A 19,567-nucleotide genomic window follows, 5' to 3' on the forward strand; every position below is an offset into this window, starting at 1 on the left:
TGACCTCATGGCTCCGAAACTCAATCCCTCTACCAATAAAACCTAACATACTGTACGCCTTCTTAACAACGCTATCAACCTGGGTGGCAACTTTCAGTGATCTATGCACATGGACACCGAGATCTTTCTGCTCATCCACACTACCAAGAATCTTACCATTAGCCCAGTACTCTGTATTCCTGTTACTCCTTCCAAAGTGAATCACCTCACACTTTTCCGCATTAAACTCCATTTGCCACCTCTCAGCCCAGCTCTGCAGCTTATCGATGTCCCTCTGTAACCTACAACATCCTTCTGCACTATCCACAACTCCACTGACTTTGTCATCCGCAAATTTACTAACCCATCCTTCTACGCCCTCATCCAGGTCATTTATAAAAATGACAAACAGCAGTGGCCCCAAAACAGATCCTTGAGGTACACCACAAGTAACTGAACTCCAGGATGAACATTTCCCATCAACCACCACCCTCTGTCTTCTTACAGCTAGCCAATTTCTGATCCAAACTGCTGAATCACCCTCAATCCCATGCCTCTGTATTTTCTGCAATAGCCTACCATGGGGAACCTTATCAAACGCTTTACTGAAATCCAAATACACCACATCAACCGCTTTACCCTCATCCACCTGTTTGGTCACCTTGAAGAACTCAATAAGGTTTGTGAGGCACGACCTACCCTTCACATATGGGATGGTTTTCTTCACTAATATGTGGAGAAACCACCTAGAGAGCAGGCTGTCTTTGATTCCTTCTCATTACACAGCACTCGGTCTTTGTCAACCTAGCTGTGCGAGACCCCTTGGGGAAGAGTGACTGTAACAACATGATTTTTTAAAAAAAAATTCTAGCAAGATTGAGGGTGAGGTTGTTGATTTTGGTGACTAGGGTGCTGAATCTTAAAACCGGGAAACTATGAAGATACAAAGTGTGATTTGGCCTTGATAGACTGGAGAGATTTATTTAAAGAGATGACAGTAGGTAGGCAATGGCAAACATTCAAGAATGCATGGGGGACCTGCAACAACTGTTTATTCCTGTCTGGCACAAAAGCAAAATGGGTAAGAGGGCTAATCCATGTCTTACAAAGGAAATTGGAGATAGTATCTGATCCAAGGAAGAAGCATACAGATTCGCCAAGAAAAATAATATGTCTGAGGATTGGGAGCAGTTTAGAATTCAGCAAAGAAGGACCAAGGGATTGATTTAAGAAGGGGCAAATAGAGTACAAAAGTAAGCTTGCAGGGAACATAGAGACTTGACAGTAAGAGTTTCTATTGGTACGTAGAGAGAAAGAGACTGTTGAAGACAAATGTAGGTCCCCTACAGACAAACTGGGGAAATGTGTAATAGGGGACAAAGAAATGGCTGAGCAACTGAATACATACTTTGGTTTTGTCTTCACAAAAGAAGACACAAATCCAGTACCAGAAACTTTGGAGAATGCAAGATTTGATGAGAAGGAAGAATTGAGGTAGGTCAATATTAGTAGAGAAATGGTGTGGGGAAAATTGGGATTGAAGGCAGATAAATCCCCAGGGCCTGATAATCTACATCCCAGATACTTAAGGAAGTGGCTGTAAAAAATAGTAGATGCAATGGTAGTCATCTTCCAGGATTCTATAGATTCTGGCACAGTCCCTGCAGATTGGAGGATGGCTAATGTCGCTCTAATATTCAAAAAAGGAGGTATAGAGAAAACAGAATTATAGACCAGTAAGCCTAACATCAATAATGGGGAGAATTTTGAATCTATTATCAAGAACTTTATAGCGGAGCATTTAGAAAGCAGTGGCAGGATCAGACAGAGTTGGCATGGATTTTTGAAGGGGAAATCATGCTTGACAAATCTGTTGGAATTCTATGAAGATGTAACTGGTAGAGTTGACAAGAGGGAGCCAGTCAATGTAGTATATTTGGACTTTCAGAAAGCGTTTGACAACGTCCCACATAAGAGATGAATGTGCAAGATTAAAGTGTATGAGATGGATAGGAAACTGTTTGGCAGAGAGGAAACAAAGAGTAGGAATTAATGGGTCCATCTCACATTTGCAAGCAGTCACTAGTGGGGTACCACAGGGATCATTGCTGGGACCTCGGCTAATCCAAAAGATTAATCTATATTGTGAAAAGGGAACAAAATGTAACATCTCAAAGTTCGCAGATGGTGCCAAGTTGGGTGATGGGTGAACTGTGACGAGGATACAGAGATCCTTTAGCATGATCTCAACAGGTTGGCTGAGTGGGCAAATCAGTGGCAGATGCAGTATAAGTTGGATAAATGTGAGGTTATTCACTTCGGAAGGAAAAACGAGAAGGATTCAGGCAGACCTGAATGGCTGGCTGCAAATTGGGGGAAGGGAGTGTGCAACAGGACCTGGTGTCCTTGTGCACCAGTCACTGAAGGTAAGCATGCAGGTGCAGCAGGTGGTAAAGAAGGCAAATGGTATGTTGGCCTTCATTGTGGGAGGTTTCGAGTACAAGAGCAGGGATGGGTTGTTGCAGTTATACAGGGCCTTGGTGAGGCCGTACCTAGAATATTGTGTGCGGTTTTGGCCTCCTTTTCTGAGGAAGGATACTCTTGCTCTCGGAGTGCAGCAAAGGTTTACCAGGCTGATTTGGGGGATGGTGGGACTGATGTATGAGGAGAGATTGACTGACTGGGTTAGGATCGTTATCGCTGGAGTTCGGAGACCTTTGAAATTCTAACAGGACTGGACAGGGTAGATGCAGGGAGGATGTTTCCGATGGTGGGTGTATACTGAACCGGGGTCACAGTCTGAGGATTCGGAGTAGGTCATTTAGGATGGAGATGAGAAGACCTTTTTTTCACCCAAAGATTGGTGAGCCTGTGGAATTCATAACCACAGGAAATAGTTGATGCCAAAACATTGAATATATTCTCGAGCGGTGGCTAGATATAGCACTTGGGATCAAAGGTTATGGGGAGAAAGCAGGATTAGGCTATTGAGTTGGATGGTAATTGTAATGAATGGCGAAGCAGGCTCGAAGGGCCAAATGGCCTCCTGCTCCTATCTACCTATGTTTTTCCTTAAAATCTTCCTTTAAAGAAAGGCACAACATTAGCCATCCTTCAGTCATCAGGGAACTTACCTGTAGTTATAGATGATGCAAATAGTTCTGCAAGGGGTCCCACAATTTTCTCCTTTATTTCCCCAGCTTTCTGGGATACATTAGATCAGGTCGCAGAGATTTATCCATATTTATATTATAAGACCTCCAGAACTTCCTCTTCTGTCATATGAACGTTTTTAAAACATCAATATTTATTTCCCAGAGTCCTGTAGCCTCTCTTTCTCAACATTAAAAACAGGAAAAATACTCATTTAATATTTTCCATCTCCTGGGGTTCAAAAGGACGACCTCCTTGATCTTTAACGGGCCCTACCCCCTCTCTAGTTACCCTTTTTTTTATTTTTAATATATTTGTAGAATTTCTTTGGATTACCCTCAATCTTATTTGTTAAAGGTATCTCGTATCCCCTCTTTCCTGTGCTGATTTCCTTCTGAAGAATGCCTCTAAACTCTGTTGATTTTAAGAGATTCATTTGTACCCAGTTGTCTATATCAAAGATAAGATTCCCTTTCATTCTTGACTAGAACCTCAATGTCTTTATTCATCCATTGTTCTTTATTCTTATGAGCATTGCTCTTCGTTCTGACAGGAACATAATGCCTCTAAACTCTTGTCATCACACTGTTGAAAGCCTCCCACTTGTCTGACGTCCTTTTACCTGCAAACAGTCTACTCCTCATACAGTTTTGAAAGTTCTTGACTCATACTGTTAGAATTTTCCTTCCTCCAATTGAAAATTTTAACTTTTATGGAAGACTTATCCTTTTCCATAACCATTTTGAAACTAATAGAATTATGATTGCTAGAACCAAAGTGTTCGCCCACTTTTTCTTCAGTCACCTGCCCTGCCTTATTGCTTAAAAGAAGGTTTAGTTTTTACTCCTCCTTTTATTAATATATGGATGCTCCTACTAAATAAAATTGTCTTGACCATATTTGACAAATTCTTCACATCCAAACCTTTAACACCTTTAGCCCCAGTCAATGTTTTGACAATTTAAAATCGTCATATATTACAACCTTATTATGCTTACTATACCTGAGATCTCCCTACACGTTTGTTTCTCAATTTGTCTCACTACTAGGGGGCCTGTATTACAATCCCATCAAGGTGATGCTTTTTACCCCTCTCATTATTTCTACCCACATTTTCACTGGGTGATTTTTCAGAAATATCTTCTCTAGAGCAGTAATGATTTCTTAATCAAAAACGCCACTCCCCCTCCTTTCTTGTCTCCCTTTCTATCCTTCCCATTGCAACTGAAACCAGGAACATTGAGCTGCTATTCCTGTCCATCTCTTTCTCTCTCTCTCGCTCTCTCTCTCAGCCAGGTTTCTGTAATAGTTATGATACCCCAATCCCATAGTACATGCTCACTTTGTTCATTCTATTTTTGACACTTAGTTATTTATGATAGGCACCACGTCCACAAATACTCACTCCCTCCTTCACTGGTGCACACTGCTGCTACTGAGCATCTACAATATTCACTACAGAAATTCACCATGGTCTATTAACCCACAATCACTTCCATCTCGAAGACAAGGGTAGCTACTACCTGGGAACACCACTACCTGCAATTCCCTTCCAAGCCACTCATCTTCCTGAAATATATTGCCATTCCTTTATTGTCACAAGGTCAAGATTCCAGAGCAGCCTCCCTAACAGCATGTGGGTTGACTTTCATCAAATAGACTATAGCAGTTCAAGAAGGCAGCTTACCATTGCCACATCAAGGGTTATTAAGAATTGTCAATAGATACATGCCTAGCCTGTTATACTCCTTTATCCATGAATAGAAAAAAAGTCAAATGAATTTGTGGGCTCAAATTCCATTTCCGAGACTTAAACAGAACACAATACTGCACCTGACTTGAGTAATATAGTATAGCACTTGTTGAATTTAAGATATTCTGTCTTTCATTTGAGATAATAAACCATAGCTCCATCCATCTCACAGTTGGGCGTAAAATTGTAGGGCAGTTAGCCTGACCTGAGTCGTTGATTTTAGTCCATTATTAAGGATGAGATTAAGGAGTACTTGGAAGTGCACAGTATAACAGGGCTGAGTCAGTACGGCTTTGACATGTGGATGTCATGCCTGACAAATAAGTTAGAATTCTTTTGAGGAGGTAACAAGCAAGTTAGACCAAAGAGAATCTGTGGATGTCATCTGTTTGGATTTCTGGGAGGCCTTGGCATGGATAGAGAATTGACTGACTGCAAAAGAGAGTGAGTGGGATTAAAGTAATCTCCATCAGGATGTCACCCAGTGACTAGTAGAGTTCCACAGGGATCAATGTTGGGACAACAGCTATTTACACTATTCGTTGATGATCTGGACAGAGGAACGGAGGGCATTGTTGCTAAGTTTGCAGATGACACCAAGATAGGTGGAGGGGCAGGTAATGTTGAGGAGGCAGGGAGGCTGCTGAAGGACTTGGATAGGCTGGGAGAGTGGGCAAAGAAATGGCAGGTTAGATTGCAGTTGAAATTGTGAGGTCGTGCACTTTGGTAGCACTAATGGATGTGTAGGTGTTTCTAAATGGGGAAAAATTTGGAAACATGAAGCACGACAGGACTTGCGAGTCCTAGTTCAGAATTCTCTTTAAGGTTAACATGGAGGTTCAGTTGGTAGTTTGGAAGACGTGCAGTGTTAGTATTCATTTCAAAACGGCTGGAAAAGAACAGCAGAGATGCACTGCAGAGGTTGCATAAGGCTCTGGTTAGACCCCATTTGGAATGTTGAGTAATTTTGGACCTTTTTTATCTAAGGAAGATTGTACTGGCATTGGAAGGTGTCCAAAGGAGGTTTACAAGAATGATCCAGGGGATGAAGGGCTTTTCGTACTCTGAGCAGTTGACGACTCTGGGTCTATACTTCATGGAATTTAGAAGGATGATAGGGGATGGGGGAAGGTGAATCTGATTTGAAACTTAGATTACAGAATCCAGACATACAGAAGTCTGGACAGACTGGATGCCCTGAGGAAGGGTCACTGGATACAAAACGTTAATTCTGATTTATCTTCACAAATGCTGCCAGACCTGTTGAGCTTTTCCAGCACTTTTTTTTTGTTTCTGATTTCGAGCATCTGCAGTTCTTTCGGTTTTTATTTAGATGTGGAGGAGATATTTCCACTAGTAGCAGAGACCTGAAGGCACCCTCAGTGAAAGATGACTATTTAGAACTAAGATGAAGAATTTCTTCAGTCACTGTGGTGAGCCTGTGCAACTCATTGTTACAGAGTATATTTAAGATGGAGAGAGTTTTTTGATTGGTAAGAGCTCAAGGGTTATGGGGAGAAATCAGGAGAATGGGGTTAAGAAACATATCAGCCATGATCAAATGGCAGAGCAAACTAGAAGGGCTGAACAGCCTAATTCTGCTCTTGTATCCAATGGTCCTATGATCTAAAAGATTTTGTGCCACTATTTCAGAGAGGAACAGAAGTTTCTCCCTGGTGCCTTGTTCAATGTTTAAACTTCTCCATCCAAAAAAAAATCTCAATTTGGTTATATTATCAAACTGTGATGAGGGCTGTTGTATGCAAACTCATGACCCTATGTACTACATTGCAACTCTACTGTTTAGAATACCACACTTGATGAAATTTTTTGGATGTTCTGAAATTATAAAAGGTGCTATGTGCCTAATTTTATAAACCATATATAGCCCATGTTAAAGGTGCTATATAACATTTACATAGGCTATATATTTTGATTTTTAAAATTCCAAATTCTGATTCTAAGGCACTGATTTCCACAGTTCAAATACTCCCAGCAACACAGGCATCAGTGTGTATGGACTATTTTCCTTCCTCTGTCCACAGTTTTCATCATTGGATATATGCATGGTGCTAGAGGACTGATGAATTTCTAATGGTACCACCACTCAAGAGAGGGGAGAGTGACAGCCCAGGAAACGAAAGGCCAGCCAGCTTACCAGTGGTTGAGAAATTATGGGAAAATGGTGTCCACGGCAAAAAAATAACTTGAATTTTTAAAGACAGGGGTTAACAGCCAGCATGGATTTAATTGAAGATGAATTGTGTCTGATTAATTTGATTAAATCCTTTGAGGTACCAGGATAAGTGAATGAAGAAAGATAATGCAGTGAATATGTGTTAGACTTTCAGAAGTACCACACAGGAGGTTTAAGTGCAAGGAAGCCCATGAAATTAAGAGAATGGTGGCAGGGATGCTGACTTGTTTCATTGATGAGAAACAGTGGTAAAGGATCACTGGGATATACTTTGCCGTGCTGTTTCACCAGTGGTTAATTTTGAGTCTGTTACTCTCTCTGTTTTTCTTTAATATAAATTACCCAGATTTAGCTGAAGGGAGAAGCAGTTTAAAGTTTGCAGATGATAGGAAACTTTAACAGCAGTCATGATAAGAATAGTTGAAAACTTCAACATTTTGAAAATTGTAGGTAAGCAGAATGACCCTGGTGTGTCTCTATACAAATCTTTAATTCTGGTACCTATAGATATGTTGTTTAGCTCCATTATGAATTTATTGGTTATTTCGGTTTATAAATACAGGCGTCAAACGTAAAATAGAGATCATGTAGAACTTGGTTTGTATCTAGGCCTTAGTTTTAGTGTTGTGGGTTGAATTATAAAGATGACCTTTAGAAAGGAGGACAGATGGAGTTGACAAGAAACTTGCTGTCAGGATTTTTGATTTCTTGATACAATAAGCTGTGTAAAAGTTAGGACTGTTCAAATAGAAAAAGTTATGTGTCAGTCTAATATGTTTTAAAAATTGAGATTTTTACTAGAATAAATACACACATTCCCTCTGGCTTTTGGGTAAACAATCAGAAGCCATAGATTTTAAATTAACTTCTTAAAACTCTCACAACCCCTCTGATCTTCTCATTTCAGTCCAATTTGAGTGAAAAGGTAGTGAAAACTGATTCATGGAGTCGGACAGTTATTTAGTGAAGAAATGGGGCGGTGGGTGGGGAGAGTAGATTCAGAGACTAAGCATGACTGCTCTTTCAAAAAACCAACACTGGCACAATGGGCTGAATGGCTTCCTTCTGTACAGTATTTGAAATATTGTACCAGTGAATGTCAGAATAGTCCAACAGTGTAGAAAGCTCAGTATTGTCATTTGAGGGAGTTTCTCATTTCTACCAAAAATAAACATATTTGTCTAGACTGTTAGGAGCACAAGACTTTTATTATGATGCTGTGAACTTGCATTGACAAAAATCGTTGTTTTAATGACTATTATGCATGTTTGAACTATTGAATTGTCTTGCCAATTACAAATAGTTTGATAACTTATCAAGGTAACACTTGCATTGAAGTGGAGGCCTAATATTTTGTTCTGGATGAATATTTCATTACTTTTCAAAGAAATATAAATATTTAAGCAAGGCCATTGATTTACATTGATCAATTAGATGTAATTAACCATAGATTTGTAGCTATTGCTCTTGAATCGGATTGCTTGTAACCCTTGCCATTTCTATGAAAATTAGTAACCTTGTTTACAAATAGTTATATCCTGCAAAATTGGTATCATAGGAAGAAATCCAGTTTGCCATAAACTCATTTCACATAGAAGGGGCAACCCCCAGGGAGAATCCTTTGGTGGGCTGGAATGTATTTGAATACAAATTGGTGAGGGGAAAGGACATGACTATAGTCCATTGCACCACCGACGAGACGTCAGATTTGGTCAGTTTCAAATACATTTATTTAATTGACTATGTTGCTTTAAATATGTTGGTATTGGATAGATTGTTGCATAAATAGCATAATTGCTAATATGGGACATGGTGCAATAATAGCAAGGAGTCTCTCAAAGAGCAGCAATTTGCAGTTCTGTCTTAGTACGTGCAAACTGAGACACTTCAACACCATGTCTCTTTCATCAGTCAAATTAAAGTTCTGTACTACCAAATAAAGTAAATGTTTTCTATCGTTGTACTGGAAACTTCGTACTTTTGTTTTCTTGCATTTAATGATTGTACAAGTATCCCAAATTTTAATCAAAAGCAGTTCTATAAAATTATTTTGCTCTTTCAGCATCTTCACTTGTTCTTGAGCATTTTTCTTCTGATTTTAGTTTGACTTGTCATTTGATCAATAATGCTTTAACACAAAATTAGGAAAGTGATTTTTTTTTTTTTTACACATGCCATTGTCCAGCTTCCGCACTTTGCCAAGCCACCATTTTAGTTACCTTTTCTGAAGCAAATTTTTTTGGATTGCATTTCAACACCAACTTCAGTTTTTTTTTTTTAACAGTTTTTTCATATAAGTACATTATTTAAAGTTCTTGTAATATTTTGGACTTTACCTATCTTGCTGGAACTGGATTTTCAAACTTATTCCTGTAAATTAACCATTTGTTGCTTTTACTAGGCACCTCCTCTCCAGACATGGAACCCACATTTGGGGGAGGACTGCTGGACATGGTAAAAGGAGGAGCGGGACGACTTTTCAGCAACTTAAAGGACAACCTTAAAGACACCTCAACAAAGGTGATACAATCTGTAGCAAGGTAAGCTGTTGTGAAATAATTTGCAGTGGAAATAAATAGTCTCAATGTATTGTATCTCGCTCATATGTTTTTAAATTTCCAGCATGAACTTATCTTGTTTGTTTTCCCCACAGTTCTTCATAGGGAAAAATTGCCATATATCTATTCATCTTCTAATATGGTGTATTTGGGTTTTTCTACACACTATTTCTTGGGTTCTCCAGTAAGTGAATGACCTCCTATGATTCAGAGTGCATCCATTTCCTGTATAACATCTAGTTAACCATAGTATGATCTGGGAAATCACGTTAAAGAACCCTATCTTGGTACACCAGCAATTGGGGCATGTCGCGTGAAGCTCCTCATCTCTTCTGAAATTGAGTAAATTTATACTTTGGGAAGACTGTATCTAAAGCACTGAACCAGCAAGTTGCCTTAAAATAGGCAAATGAACAATAAACTCTCAAGTAGTGGGCCATGGCATATGATTTTTTTTTTTCTGAATAACTGATACTGACTGTAGATTCCATTCTCATAAGCTTATATGACCAACTATGTTGGAAATTAAATAGAAAGATAACAGTATCTGATTACATCTCTCATAACTATATGAGAACAAACATTAGATCATAGAATCCCTACAGTGTGGAAGCAAGCCCTTCGGCCCAACATGTCCACACCGACCCTAAGAGCATCCCACCCAGACCCATCCCCCTATAACCCAATGAATCTACACATTCCTGAACACTATGGGGGAATTTAGCACAGCCAATCCACCTAGCCTGCACATCTTTGGACTGTGGGAGGAAACTGGAGCACCTGGAGGAAACCCATGCAGACACAGGGAGAATGTCCAAACGCCACATACACAATTGCCCGAGGGTAGAATCGAACCCGGGTCTCTGGTGCTATGAGGCAGCAGTGCTAACCACTGAGCCACTGTGCCTTCATTGGTACTCACTAGTTTATCACGCTTTGAAAATGGCAGAGTTTGTAATTGACTGTAATAGGTGTAATAAATTACAGTTAGCTTCAATAAAACACTTCTGACTTTAGAAATATGAAATGTGAAGTACAAATGAAATTTCTGTTGATCAATTTTTTTTTATAGCCTTGAGCGTTAGCCCTTTGCAATTTGTTTGCGATGCCACTCTGAACACAAGTGGGAAATGTCCAGTAATCTGTACTTGCACACTACCTCATCTTGCAGATCTTTATATTGTCTTGTGGTTCATTCAAGTAAATTGAGCTATGTTACAAATACATGCATTTAAGGGGTTACATTTTTGAGAGCGTTTTTAAGTTGGGTTAATATGGAGAAATAAAACCAATCACATGACATGTTCTGATTTCTGCTTACTGCAACTTTGGACGGTTTGATTATTAAAGAGGCACACCAGGCTACTTCACTTGGAAGAATGTGTAATGTGCTCATGATGTGGTGGCAGTGGCAGAAGAATCAATGCTGATTACAGATAATTAGTTGCCAAAGTGTCAACATCTTTCTGAAAATGTCAGGCTTTTATTTGGTTATACTTTTAACTGTTTATTTGATTTCAGGACAGAATGAAGTTGGCAGTCTCCTGGATAAATAAACAGCATGCCTACCTAGATAGAAGGCCCATGTTATTCACACTGCCTTGGAGCTAGGCTTCTTATAGGAAAAGGGTGTGTAGGCAGCCATTTTATTTATTACAATTTTATTGCAAGTTTCTTCTAAAAGGTACTTCAGAATTTCACAGGCAGGTCAATCTGCCAGGATCTGAGAGAATAAGGTGTCCCAATGGTTCACGGTGCAGCAACTTAGGTGAGAGCTCGCATGTGAATTGAGAAGACCAAATTCATGAAGACTTATAATGTGGCTGGAAGATGCACTTACCTTGAGCTAACGGGTGAATATCCAGGAAAGTCACTTGCTGTGAAAGACAGCTGATGGGCTAAAATTTATCAGAATGGAAGGAATGCTCAGGAACTTCTGGAGTGGTTGTGGGAGATTTGAATGTTTATTTGAGGAATAATGTATATCTAAATGTGGAGTGGGATTTTCAGTTGTTAAAAGTAAAAGGGGCAGTTCAGTTCATTAGTTGAAAGAATAAGCTACAAAAAATTTATTGTTCCTTTCTACTTGCAAAAAAAGTAAAACTTTAAATCCTGCTGTGATGCTTACAGTCACTGGAAAATCTAATTGCTTTGTGAAAGTTGAGTTTCTATGGAAACTGTACCAGCTGGTATGATGACCTCACATGTTTTGTCCCTGCCAACATGATCTCAGAGGGTAGAAGACCTTGCTGCTGTTTTATTGCTGCTCAGAGCCACATTTGGATATAGCCATAACACTTTCTGCCCTCTGTTTTCCCAGCCTTCTGTGTATAAGAAATTTCTAGCAATTGGAATTCCATTGTTCATTAATGATTGTTCATCAGATTAGTGAAAAAGAAGAGTTTCAAGTGCAGTTGGTTCTAAGTTTAAAGTCTGAAAACATCTGGGAATTATAACGCTGGATAGGACTATTTTCCTATACAGAACAAACCATTTGATGAAATGAAAAGAAAAGGCAGCATAATGTTTATGAATAGTTAAGATGTCAGTTGTATACATGAATGGAAGTGTTTATGAAGATGACAGGCTAGTTGGAGAGTGATCTACTTCAATAGGGTCAATTATTGTTTCATGTTTCTGGGAGTGCAGAACTGTAGATTAACTAAAATAATCAAGCTGTATGTAAGTCACAAACTGGATGTATACATCAATGGATGTATACAGAAGGGTGTTTATAAGAAATGCCACAGGAGGTATTACTATATCTGTAAAATTATTCTGTGTTTGATATTTTGGAAGAAGATTAGTTTACAGGTAAAGCCATTGCAGATATCGCATTGAAATAGAGGAAAGAACTGTGAATGCTGGAGATCTGAAAGCAGTTGACATTTCAAGTCTGAGTCCAGTTTGAAGAATTGCCAGACTCTGTCAACTTTGCTTGCTCTCCACACATGCTGACAGACCTGCTGAGTTTCACAAGCAAGTTGTGTTTGCTTTTGTTGCATTCATCCTTTGCCTTCATTTTATGTTCATTTCAGCAGTCTTTTTACTTGCTATTAATGTTTCCTCTCTCTCTAAAGCAAGTGCTTGTTTCTAAGGCTGTTTTTCAGGTGTTATCAGTTATCTGGTACATTTGATTAAAGTCATTGATCTCTGCCTGATGCAGTCTGATGGATGCTGTATTGTGGTTTAATGCATTATCATCTTCAATGTCATCTTGCTGTGGACTGAAAGCCCTTGCAACAGAGCTTGAATGACTGGCAGGTTACTGTATGCAGTTGCCTTCCAAATATTCCTCTTTCATGGAGAAAACCAAACAATTTGCATGCACCAGTCTGTTTAAATGTTACTAAATGTACCGTTCATAAATTTTCGTACAACACAGAACTGTACAGCATAGGAACGAGCCCTTCAGCCCATGATGTTGTGCTGAACATAACGCTAAATTAAACTAATCCCTTCCACCTGCCCTTAGTCCATATCCCTCCATTCCTTGCATATTCATGTGCTTATCTAAAAGTCCCTTTAATGCCCCTATTGTATCCGCCAACAAACCTGACAGTGCATTCCAGACTCCTACCATTCTGTTTTTTTTAAAAGAAACTTGCCCCTCATGTCCCGTTTTGAACTTTGAACTTTGCTCCTCTTACCTTTTAAATGCATGCTGCCTGGTTTTAGACATTTTAACTCTGGAGAAAAAGATTCTGACAGTCAAACCTATCTACGCATCTCACAATTTTATAGACTTCTATCAAGTCTCCCCTCAGCATCTACAGCTTGGAGAAAAAAGCCTGAGTTTTTCTAGCCTCCTCTTTCATAGCTACTATCACTCACAACAAAAACTAATGCTCATTCTAATCTGTCCCAATTTTGTCGGTCCCCATCTCATTTCTGAAACATTCATGTCTTTTGATACAAACTGTTGTTGGCAATTTATCTGGAATTTGCTTGTTGCTGGGGTGATGTTCCTTCTGTGGAGGATGTCACACTTGTGGTGAGTCCTTGATTAGAGCAAAGTGCTTGTCTTTCAGATGGAGTATATGTTTCTGGTTTCCCGACTTCGAGAATATGTCATGCTGATTCTCGTCGAATCTGGCAGATTTCATACTGTGTTAGTATTCTCAACTTCTCAACAGAGATTGAAGCAGCAGAAACATATTGGCAATATGTATCTGCTTCTTTTGTTTGAATTTCACTTACAAATTATACCTCTACAAACATAGTACCTTTTTTTTTTTGCAGATGCTTCGGAACAGGTAAGAATTTGGGAAAGATGCTTTGTAGTACACCAAATCCTTCTTATCTGTGGGAGGTGGGGTTATGGACTTCCTGTGGATAAGTGAGAGCCGCTACCATCCAAAGCCTATTTATTGTGAAGGTTTGCGCGATCAGACCGGATGGATGAGGGGAGGTAGAAGCTGGAGTCTGTGTCTAAACTCGCCAAAATGTAGATTCGTGGGTGGCGAATCTATAAACTAATGAGCGCCGAGTGTAGCTCGTAATCAGACTTTCTCATCACTGTCTCTCCCAAACAACAGGTACAAATAGTGCCTGGGATATGAATGGGCTCTGCTCCCAGGTGCATTTGTAAGTCGCTTTGTATGCATGTCGGAGCAGTGTATAACTGTAATACAATACAGAACAACATAAAACAGCCATTGGTGAGTACAAGTAATCGTTGACATGTTGGATCTTCAATATGGGATCTTGCTCGTAAGTACAAGCATTCAGAAGTCAGATATTGGTAAATTGGGATCCCCCTCTCTTGATTTTAAAATGCTTCCAAGCAAAGATATAGCCAGGCATTCTTTCTCTTGCAACATATATGCCATCTGTACATACCATTGCTCAGTTTGCAATAACACTGCGAATGCAACAAGTTTTCCTTGCTGCATAAAGTTTGCTCCAAATTCTGTCCTGCTGCTATCACCCTGTGGGATGACTGGTTGGACACTGTAATGCTTGAGCACTGGTTTTTGAGATTCTGGTAAAAGCTGTTGCTTGTTCTATTCCCCAAATTCACTGCACGTTATTAGTATCGAACATGTGCATGGGGGAAGAGGAGTTCACATTCTGATGACAAATTAGACAAAACTTTGTTAAATGTTTCAATCCAAGAAATCATTACACTGCTTTTGTATCTCCTTGATTTGCTGCATTTGTACCACAGGTTTCACCTTTTATCAAAGTCAAGGCACCAACCTTTCCTTATCAGTATATGAGCTATGTAGTTAACTTCAGGCATCTTCAGTTGCATCTTCTTGAAGTTTATCTGGCAACCTCTAACAGTTACACTACTGAATCTCCACATCCATAGATGAGTGGATTTCTTCATAATTGCTTCCACTCTGGGAGATCTTTATCTTGTACTCTGTGGTGATGCTATTTCCAGTCTTCTGGAAAAGTAAAGAACATTCACACACATCTGTACCTCCCAAATGGCATCCAGAATATTGTCAAAAACTGCTTTCATCCAACTTGGCAGTATTTTATCTTTCACATAGAGGGTAGTGAAGATCTTTGCCTTGGCAAGTTACAGCAAAATTTCTTCCATGTTTGGCATGTGTCATCACTACAGATTATGAACGTGTTGAATCTTAATTTCAATGCTTATTCTTTCAGTGGGCACTGATACAGCCAAGGTGACTGCAAATGTAAATTAATTGGCTGTTTGGAGAGAAGCTCTGAAATGTCACATCTGTCCAGAATTGGGGAAATGTCAAAAATTGATGAGCTAATGAGAAGTTGACTACCCAACAACCCATCAGCAGGGAGCTATCTTTTGCTGACATGTTTGTGCCTTAGTTTTTCAAGGATATGCAACAAAAGAATAGGTGAACTTCAACTCTGGCCTCTGTCAGTAGCCCAATGTTCTAGTATGTGGACTAGCTTGTTGTGGAGGTCACAGCTTTGAGAATAACCATTAAATTCTCCTGCATTGCAGGTGGAAAAGATATGTTTACTCACGCCAAATATTGCCAGTCAGCCATTGCTGAAAGAAACCAGGATGAAGGAATCTCAAACAGTCTGCAAAGCCAAGAATCTCAATTCGATTGTTCATCTACCAGTGATAATGCTACCAGTGCCTCTGTTAATGGCTGCAGAGTTCTACTGGTTCACTCTTTTTACAAATCACTCCACCTTTTCTGAAGAAGGGTCCCGACCCGCAACATCAGCTTTCCTACTCCTCTGGTGCTGCCTGGCCTTCTGTGTTTCTCCAGCTCCATACTGTGTTAACTCAACCTGATCTGCACTTTTTTCGGCATTTTCTTAAGATCAGAAATAAGAAGTAGTTCAAATGTGGGTATATGTTGCATTATTATTTCTTGTGTTGAGGAACTAAGAAACTATGTTAAAGAGGCAACAAGGTGCAAGGCTGGATGAACACAGCAGGCCAAGCAGCATCATAGGAGCAGAGAGGCTGACGTTTCGGGCCTAGACCCTTCATCAGAAAAGGGGGAGGGGAAGGGGGTTTTGAAATAAATAGGGAGAGAGTGGGAGGCGGATAGAAGAGGGATGGAGGAGAGGATAGGTGGAGAAGAAACAAACAGGTCGAAGAGGCGGGGATGGGGCCAGGAAAGGTGAGTGTAGGTAGGGAGTTAGGAAGGGGATAGGTCAGTCCAGGGAGGACGGACAGGTCAAGGGGGCGGGATGAGGTTGGTCGGTAGGAGATGGAGGTGCGGCTTGAGGTGGGAGGAGGGGATAGGTGGGAGGAAGAACAGGTTAGGGAGGCAGGGACGAGTTGGACTGGTTTTGGGATGCGGTGGGGGGAGGGGAGATTTTGAAACTTGTGAAATCCACATTGATACCATTGGGCTGCAGGGTTCCCAAGCGGAATATGAGTTGCTGTTCCTGCAACCTTCGGGTGGCATCGTTGTGGCACTGCAGGAGGCCCAGGATGGACATGTCGTCTGAGGAATGGGAGGGGGAGTTGAAATGGTTCGCGACTGGGAGGTGCAGTTGTTTGTTGCGAACCGAGCGTAAGTGTTCTGCAAAGCGGTCCCCGAGTCTCCGCTTGGTTTCCCCGATGTAGAGGAAGCCACACCGGGTACAGCGGATGCAGTATACCACATTGGCAGATGTGCAGGTGAACATCTGCTTGATGTGGAAAGTCTTCTTGGGGCCTGGGATGGGGGTGAGGGAGGAGGTATGGGGGCAGGTGTAGCACTTCCTGCGGTTGCAGGGAAAAGTGCCGGGTGTGGTGGAGCTGGAGGGGTGTGTGGAGCGGACAAGGGAGTCACGGAGAGAGTTGTCCCTTCGGAAAGCAGATAAAGGTGGGGAGGGAAAGATGTCTTTGGTGGTGGGGTCGGATTGCAGATGGCGGAAGTGTCGGAGGATGATGCGTTGGATCCGGAGGTTGGTGGGGTGGTACGTGAGGACGAGGGGGATTCTTTTTTGGTTTTTATTGCGTGGACGGGGTGTGAGGGATGAGGTGCGGGAGATGTGGGAGACACGGTTGAGGGCGTTCTCGACCACCGAGGAGGGGAAGTTACGGTCCTTGAAAAACGAGGACAACTGAGATGTACGGGAGTGGAATGCCTCATCCCGGGAGCAGATGCGGCGGAGGCGAAGGAATTGGGAATAGGGGATAGCATTTTTGCAGGAAGGTGGGTGGGAGGAGGAGTATTCTAGGTAGCTGTGGGAGTCGGTGGGCTTGAAATGAATATCGGTTTCGAGGTGGTTGCCCGATATGGAGACAGAGAGGTCCAGGAAGGGGAGAGAGGTGTTAGAGATGGTCCAGGTAAATTTAAGGTTGGGGTGGAAGGTGTTAGTGAAGTGTATGAACTGTTCGAGCTCACGAGGCGGCACCGATACAGTCATCAATGTAACGGAGGAAGAGGTGGGGTTTAGGGCCGGTGTAGGTACGGAAGAGGGATTGTTCCACGTAACCTACAAAGAGGCAGGCGTAGCTTGGGCCCATGCGGGTACCCATGGCTACCCCCTTTGTCTGTAGGAAGTGGGAGGAATTGAAAGAGATTAGCAGAATGGACAGGTTACAAGTGTTAATGAAGATAAAAAGCATGAAATAATGCATTTTGGGAAGAAAAGTGGAGTTGGAATACACACTTAATGGAAAAGCACAAACTATAGATGAATAGATGAACCAAGGCTTTCAAGTACAGAATATAATTTGCAGAAGTGTGCATAAAGCACAAAAAGAAAAAAAAAAAGTTAAACTAATAGAATTGAGAATTTCATAGCAGGTTGTAGAATACAAAAATAATGTAATTTAAAAATGTTATGTACAGCTTTGTCTAGGCCATAACAGGAACAGCAGGTGCAAAGTTTAGTGCTCCATTATTGAATTACACTCATGCCGTAGACTAGCAGACTAACATGAAGGATAGACAAATGGAGAAGGGACTGGAGATAACAAGAAGGTCAAAGGAGGCGAATTTGGTAGAGCTTAATATAGTTGCGGCAAATTTAAGCATTGCTGGAAATAAAAAGACATTGTGTCAATAAAAAAAAAAAAAACTTTTCTTCTTGCACTCAAAGGGCAAATGGCAATGTAAAAACATTTTATACTAAGAGAGAGATTGCTGATTGGTTTACAACTGCACTCTGACTGGTAGAGCTATTGCCATAATGAACACAAATTATATCATCAATGACAGTATCACTAAAAACAAGGACAGTGAGTTTAGAAGAAGAAGTTATTTCAGGAGGTTAATGGTGTATGGAACATATTGCCAGAATGATTTCAGCAAAGAAAATTGTTTCAGTTAAGTAAAAATGGATAAGAGATTATTAGGGTCTGAAAGGTGAGAAAGAATGACACAAAGATCCCTCAGAAACACTATGATGCCTGCCCTCCCTTCTCCCACGTAGCAGGTGGGAGGCAGTCAGCTAATAAGTGTAAATACTAAAAAGTGCTAAATAGGTCCACAGCCAGGTGTTACTTTTAACCTTAGCAGGTAACATGGTGTATGATTTTCAAATCTTGGAGATGGAACACCTCTAACATTTTTAAAAGTCAAGTTCCTGTGTAATTGGAAGTTCAGTTTATAATTCATAATTGCCACATAGGGCTCAAGAAACTCAGCAGTGAAAATGGATAGGAGCTGTTGGCTCCATAAAGTGACGGAAGAATAACTGAAAAATTACTTCAAATGGTTTGTTACTTACCTCTTGTGTGAAGGCCAAAGTGCAGGCCCTGCTTTTTTTGTATTAAATAACTGGATTGCTGGAACTGGACAAGAGAAAAGATGGCAGAAGCAGAACATTCCACAGACTAAAATAGCAGAGGCGGGACAGCCATCCTAGAATAGCAAAAAATAAAATTCCAAAATTTGTCAGCCATTTATAAAATGCACTTCATGAATCTATCAAGCTTTAAAAAAAAAATGATAAAACCTACTGCTCCCACTTCCAACGGGAGACAGTCTTTCTACTCTTAACAAAATTAAGTAGTATTTCACATTACTTTAATCACATTTTCCATCAAATAAGGAAAAGAAAACCAACACTATCAACTTTGTAAGAATCCCTCATGGACGGCAACGTCATAGGATGCAAAAAAGTGCTGGGGAAAGCTGCAGAGAATCACCTCAAAAATTAACAGTGCCTCACGTAATAACTGGAAGTGGCTAACACCTCAACATTTTTTGTTTGGTGGTAATGTCAGTTTGAATACTTATAACAACATTTTGAAAATGTGCACCCGTTTGCCCTATAACGATTCATGCCCAACCACCAGAAAAGGCCCAAGAATCCCAAATACATGAGCATGCACAAGCACCAAAAACTCCAACACATTACAGAAACGTTCCACATTATACCATAATATTCCATAGTCACACAATAAATGGTAGGTAGGCCAGTGAATATTCAATTGAAACTAGTCAAATTAATGTAAACACAACATCCAGCAGCTGAATGAACATTTGGAGAATTAAGTAAACAATTAGCAAGTATTACTGATAT

General features: G+C 40.5%; 1 protein-coding gene across 1 annotated transcript in view; it reads left to right on the forward strand.

The window, feature by feature from the left end:
* Nucleotides 1-19,567, forward strand: part of dnajc6 (DnaJ (Hsp40) homolog, subfamily C, member 6) — a 121,609-nt gene that overhangs the window by 18,163 nt on the left and 83,879 nt on the right. The window contains exons 2-3 of the mRNA XM_048602075.1: nucleotides 9,484-9,622; nucleotides 13,883-13,896. Of these exons, the coding sequence (XP_048458032.1) occupies nucleotides 9,484-9,622; nucleotides 13,883-13,896 (153 nt within the window). The remainder of the gene's footprint in view (nucleotides 1-9,483; nucleotides 9,623-13,882; nucleotides 13,897-19,567) is intronic.

This window comes from Rhincodon typus, chromosome 10 (assembly GCF_021869965.1).
Source record: "Rhincodon typus isolate 14 chromosome 10, sRhiTyp1.1, whole genome shotgun sequence".
NCBI classification, from domain to species: Eukaryota; Metazoa; Chordata; class Chondrichthyes; order Orectolobiformes; family Rhincodontidae; genus Rhincodon; species Rhincodon typus.